At 49.5% G+C, this 6,608-nt stretch overlaps 1 protein-coding gene across 1 annotated transcript; it reads right to left on the reverse strand.

Moving 5' to 3' along the window:
- Positions 1-5,449: 5,449 nt before the first annotated feature.
- LOC123992403 (vegetative cell wall protein gp1-like) lies at positions 5,450-6,352 on the reverse strand. The gene has a single exon (XM_046293543.1). The coding sequence runs from the start codon at positions 6,350-6,352 to the stop codon at positions 5,450-5,452; it is 903 nt and encodes a 300-aa protein (XP_046149499.1).
- Positions 6,353-6,608: the final 256 nt, after the last annotated feature.

Below are 6,608 nucleotides of genomic sequence, written 5' to 3' on the forward strand. Positions count from 1 at the left end.
CACCCTAAAACGTGCAGTTTTGTCACACAACACGATACCACAGATGTCTCAAGTTTTTAGGGAGCGTGCAATTGGCATGCTGACTGCAGGAATGTCCACCAGAACTGTTGACAAAGAATTGAATGTTCATTTCTCTACCTTAAGCCCCCTCCAATGTAATTTTAGAGAATGTGGCATTATTTCCAACTTGCCTCACAACTACAGACCATGTGTAACTATGCCAGCTCAGGATCTCCACATCCGGCTTCTTCACCTGTGAGATCATCTGAGACCAGCTGATGAAACTGATGTCACGTTCTGATCTTTATTTCCTTTGTTTTGTCATTATTTAGTATGGTCAGGGTGTGACTTGGGGTGGGAAGTCTATGTTTGTTTTTCTATGATTTGGGTATTTCTATGTTTCGGCCTAGTATGGTTCTCAATCAGAGGCAGGTGTCATTAGTTGTCTCTGATTGAGAATCATACTTAGGTAGCCTGGGTTTCACTGTGTGTTTGTGTAACTACTCCACCCAGGACCTCCACATCCGGCTTCTTTAGCTGCGGGATCGTCTGAGACCAGCCACCCGGACAGCTGATGAAACTGAGGAGTATCTATGTCTGTAATAAAGCCCTGTAATAAAATCATTCTATTTGGCAGAGCCTGGCTCCCAAATTTGTGGGCCTATGCCCACCCCTGCCCACTCATGTCTGCACCCCTGCCCACTGATGACTGCACCCCTGCCCACTGATGACTGCACCCCTGCCCACTGATGACTGCACCCCTGCCCACTCATGACTGCACCCCTGCCCACTGATGACTGCACCCCTGCCCACTGATGACTGCACCCCTGCCCACTGATGACTGCACCCCTGCCCACTGATGACTGCACCCCTGCCCACTGATGACTGCACCCCTGCCCACTGATGACTGCACCCCTGCCCACTGATGACTGCACCCCTGCCCACTGATGACTGCACCCCTGCCCACTGATGACTGCACCCCTGCCCACTGATGACTGCACCCCTGCCCACTCATGACTGCACCCCTGCCCACTGATGACTGCACCCCTGCACACTGATGACTGCACCCCTGCCCACTGATGACTGCACCCCTGCCCACTGATGACTGCACCCCTGCCCACTCATGAAATCCATAGATTACGGCCTAATACGTGTATTTCAGTTGACTGATTTCCTTATAAAGATGAACTGTAACTCAGTAAAATCGTTGAAATTGTTGCATGTTGCGTTTATATTTTTGTTCAGTATCTCTGACATTGCTCGTTCAGATATTTCTTAATTTATTGCTTTTTAATAACTGTTATTGGTTATTATATACACTGTTGGTGTAGTAATAATTTCAGGTTCACCTGCGATAACATCTGAAGATCTGTGTAGGTGACCAATAAACTTTGATTTGATAGTCAGGAACCGGTTACGAACCCAGGTCTCCGGTGTGAGAAACAGTCACTTAGCAAACTGAGCCACGAATAGTCGGCAGAACCCAAAAAACGAGGCAGACACAGCAGTACTAGAGACGGTGTTTTAATAAAATCAAGGAAAGTTCTTCAGGCAAACATTTAAATCCACAACGTCAAAAGTAATTCCAAGAGAACAAAGGTAATCCTCCAAGTCAAAAAGGTAAATCCACAAGGTGGTTGGTACAGCAGGAAAAAGCCTCAAAAGATCATCAAAAATAAATAAACAAGAACAAAAACAGAGGACCACAAGAGGGTCCAACTGGAGCAACACATGTTCACAGCATCACTGAGGCTGGGTGCCAACATTCAAACACAGAGCAAAGAACTGAGGAAAACTAAGGGTTTAAATACAATCAAGGGAAATGAGGCACATGTGCAATAGAACATAATAACTGGGAACAAGGGAAAACAAAAAGGGTCAAAAAGCACAATGGGGACATCTAGTGGCCAAAACCGGAACAACCCTGGCCAAATTCTGACAGATATACTGCTCTCTGTTGCATTGCATCGAATATTTTGATCCGATTCCTTGACAGAAATGAGTTCCCACACTCACATCTCTGTAGCTCAACTTGTTCAACTTCATCTTAAATAAAGGTTAAATAAAGGTGAAATAAATAAGTAAAATCTCAAAGTCACAAGACGTTCCCAAAACAAAAGTCCCACTTTAAAAAAAAATCAATACCATTCCCATGTGTGACGACCCTCCCACTCTGTCTGCCGTATTCTGTCTTTGTTGTTGTTTCCTTATTAGGATGCCGGTGGGCGGAGTTGAGAGGGTCGTCAGCTACATGGGAAACACCTGGGCCAGGTGTCTCCCAGGATAAATAGACCTCTTCAACATTCATGGAAGAGACTCTCTCCATGCAGACACCTTTTGTAGATTGTGTTGTGGTTCTTGGTGGCCTTTTGTTTGTTTGCTTTGGCACCTTTCAACACCCTGCATTATCACATTCATGCAAAACACTCACTTACACTACGGACTACTGATTACACACACCATTGGATATTTTCCTTAGTTGCTTTAGTTAATAAATATATATTTTGCTACTCCTTATCTCCACGTTGCCTCCCTTTGTTACGGGCTTTGAGCCGGTTCGTGACACATGTGACCACAGTATATGGACCCAAACCAATAACCTAAAGAGTAGAGTGTACAGCAGAAAAGCACTTCTGACATTCAGCACAGTTCTCACCCTGTCGTCCTGATTGTGGATTTGTCCCAAATGGCACCCTATTCCCTATGTAGTGCATAAGGGCCCATAGGGCTCTGGTCAAAAGTAGTGCCCTACATAGGGAATAGGGTTCCATTTTAGATGCAAATGTGTGTAATAATTAGGACGTTAAGGGCCAAACGGAGCCAGATGTAGCAGCCAAGTCTAAGGCTACTTAAATCAATCTCGTGAGTAGGAGGGTCACACAACCAGGCCTTGTATATATGGCTGTAAAAAAATCACTTTGCCCTCATCAGAGTAAACAGACAGCAGATATATTTGTCCGTCCACTCGGGATTAACAACAACAACAAATGAACAGCAGTCTTGGTCTGGGTGAACTTGAGAAAGTCTATTCAAATGATGGATTTATGGGATTTATAGAGTGGTGTAGAGTGGTGTTTGTTGTCACAACTATTTGGGAAGAGAACGAGAGAGAGAATAACCTAGAAATAGTCATTTGAGATGTTTATATATATATTTATTTACTGGGGCGGCAGGTAGCCTAGTGGTTAGTGTTGGGCCAGTAACCAACAGGTAGACTAGTGGTTAGTGTTGGGCCAGTAACCAGCAGGTAGCCTAGTGGTTAGTGTTGGGCCAGTAACCAACAGGTAGCCTAGTGGTTAGAGTGTTGGGCCAGTAACCAACAGGTAGACTAGTGGTTAGTGTTGGGCCAGTAACCAGCAGGTAGCCTAGTGGTTAGTGTTGGGCCAGTAACCAGCAGGTAGCCTAGTGGTTAGTGTTGGGCCAGTAACCAGCAGGTAGCCTAGTGGTTAGTGTTGGGCCAGTAACCAGCAGGTAGCCTAGTGGTTAGTGTTGGGCCAGTAACCAGCAGGTAGCCTAGTGGTTAGTGTTGGGCCAGTAACCAGCAGGTAGCCTAGTGGTTAGTGTTGGGCCAGTAACCAGCAGGTAGCCTAGTGGTTAGTGTTGGGCCAGTAACCAGCAGGTAGCCTAGTGGTTAGTGTTGAGCCAGTAACCAGCAGGTAGCCTAGTGGTTAGTGTTGGGCCAGTAACCAGCAGGTAGCCTAGTGGTTAGTGTTGGGCCAGTAACCAGCAGGTAGCCTAGTGGTTAGTGTTGGGCCAGTAACCAGCAGGTAGCCTAGTGGTTAGTGTTGGGCCAGTAACCAACAGGTAGACTAGTGGTTAGAGTGTTGGGCCAGTAACCAACAGGTAGCCTAGTGGTTAGTGTTGGGCCAGTAACCAACAGGTAGCCTAGTGGTTAGTGTTGGGCCAGTAACCAACAGGTAGCCTAGTGGTTAGTGTTGGGCCAGTAACCAACAGGTAGACTAGTGGTTAGAGTGTTGGGCCAGTAACCAACAGGTAGCCTAGTGGTTAGTGTTGGGCCAGTAACCAACAGGTAGCCTAGTGGTTAGTGTTGGGCCAGTAACCAACAGGTAGACTAGTGGTTAGAGTGTTGAGCCAGTAACCAACAGGTAGCCTAGTGGTTAGTGTTGGGCCAGTAACCAACAGGTAGACTAGTGGTTAGAGTGTTGGGCCAGTAACCAACAGGTAGACTAGTGGTTAGTGTTGGGCCAGTAACTGAAAGGTTGCTAGATCGAATCCCTGAGCCGACAAGGTACAAATCTGTCGTTCTGCCCCTGAACAAGGCAGTTAAACCACTGTTCTTAGGCCGTCATTGTCAATAAGAATTTGTTCTTCACTGACTTGCCTGGTGAAATAAAAATATATGCAATTTTCCTGCCTGAATGCATTTTTGTGTGTTCAATCTGTCAAACCCACTGTCTTTGATCACAGGGAAGTGACTTGATTCTGACCTGGTTCTCAAATAAAATAATAATTTTAAAAAATGGTCACATACACATGTTTGGCAGATGTTAATGCGAGTGTAGCGAAATGCTTGTGTTTCTAGTTCAGACCATGCAGCAATATCTAACAAGTAATCTAATAATTTATTATATTTATTTTATAAAAGTGGCTAGAGATTGAGTCTGTATGTTGGCAGCAGCCACTCAATGTTATTGATGGTTGTTTAACAGTCTGATGGCCTTGAGATAGAAGCTGTTTTTTAGTCTCTCGGTCCCTCCCTGCTTTGGTGCACCTGTACTGACCTTGCTTTCTGGTTGATAGCGGGGTGAACAGGCAGTGGCTCAGGTGGTTGTTGACTCAGGTTAGGACTCAGGTCACTCAAGTCACTTGGCTCAGGTCAAAAGTAGTGCACTATATAGGGAATAGGGTGCCATTTGGGACAGAGGCTCACCATGCATGTGGACTTTACTGAGGTTCAGTGTGATTCTGCCTCCTCGTTATCTCTCTCTGCTTATAAACCTTCCTCACGAACCATGACTGTTCTATTTCACAGCAGCAGCTGTGTGTGTGTGTGTGTGTGTGTGTGTGTGTGTGTGTGTGTGTGTGTGTGTGTGTGTGTGTGTGTGTGTGTGTGTGTGTGTGTGTGTGTGTGTGTGTGTGTGTGTGTGTGTGTGTGTGTGTGTGTGTGTGTGTGTGTGTGTGTGTGTGTGTGTGTGTGTGTGTGTGTGAGAGAGACAGAGAGACAGAGATAGTGTGAGAGAGAGAGACAGAGAGAGAGAGTTTACTGTTAATTTTTATTGTTTATTTCACTTTATATATTATCTACCTCACTTGCTTTTGCAATGTTAACACATGTTTCCCATGCCAATAAAGCCCTTGAATTGAATTGAGAGAGAGAGAGAGAGAGTGAGAGAGACAGAGAGAGACAGAGAGAGAGAGAGCATGACTCTTCTGTTCTTCTGTTGCTTTTCCCGAAACACTCCTCTGTGGTTTAACATGACTAATATCATTACTGGCACCCTGAAGAACTTATCTGTGTTATAGAGATGTGCAGATATGGGTCCCTGGGGCAGGAGGCCTGAGCCATGAGGAGATTGGTCAAAGGCACACGGGCGTGTACTGAGCCAGGTGGGCAGGACCGGGGGGGGCAGGGGGTGGAGAGGCAGGGCCGGGGTGGGGTGGAGAGGCAGGGCAGGGGTGGGGTGGAGAGGCAGGGCCGGGGTGGGCCAAGGGGGTGGAGAGGCAGGGCAGGTGTGGGCCAGGGGGTGGAGAGGCAGGGCCGGGGTGGGCCAGGGGTTGGAGAGGCAGGGCCGGGGTGGGCCAGGGGTGGAGAGGCAGGGCCGGGGTGGGCCAGGGGTTGGAGAGGCAGGGCCGGGGTGGGCCAGGGGGTGGAGAGGCAGGGCCGGGGTGTGCCAGGGGTTGGAGAGGCAGGGCTGGGGTGGGCCAGGGGTTGGAGAGGCAGGGCCGGGGTGGGCCAGGGGGTGGAGAGGCAGGGCCAGGGTGGGGTGGAGAGGCAGGGCCGGGATGGGGTGGAGAGGCAGGGCCGGGGTGGGCCAGGGGTTGGAGAGGCAGGGCCGGGGTGGGCCAGGGGTGGAGAGGCAGGGCCGGGGTGGGCCAGGGGTTGGAGAGGCAGGGCCGTGGTGGGCCAGGGGTGGAGAGGCAGGGCCGGGGTGGGGTGGAGAGGCAGGGCCAGGGTGGGGTGGAGAGGCAGGGCCGGGGTGGGCCAGGGGTTGGAGAGGCAGGGCCGGGGTGGGCCAGGGGTTGGAGAGGCAGGGCCGGGGTGGGCCAGGGGGTGGAGAGGCAGGGTCGGGGTGGGGTGGAGAGGCAGGGCCGGGGTGGGCCAGAGGGTGGAGAGGCAGGGCAGGGGAAGTGACAGAAAAGGACAGGCCATGGGCCAGACGGGCTGCTTCATCTTTAGCCCAGTGAGAAGAATTATAATGATTTGGCTAATAATAGAGGCCTCAAGGGGGGGGGGGTGGGCTTGTGTGTTAGAAATGCCCGGGTCGATTTCTGATCCCAGTCCGTCCCTAAGTAGGGAGGTGGACGCCAGGAGAGATTAGGGATGGCTGAAGTCCCTGTATGGGAGACGAGAGGAGGCTCAGGGGGAAAGAAAATTAAACAACCCCACAGTCACAAAGAGTAAGTGTACAGCCCGAACCAAGGTTATG

The sequence above is a fragment of the Oncorhynchus gorbuscha genome, linkage group LG13 (assembly GCF_021184085.1).
Source record: "Oncorhynchus gorbuscha isolate QuinsamMale2020 ecotype Even-year linkage group LG13, OgorEven_v1.0, whole genome shotgun sequence".
Lineage (NCBI taxonomy): Eukaryota > Metazoa > Chordata > Actinopteri > Salmoniformes > Salmonidae > Oncorhynchus > Oncorhynchus gorbuscha.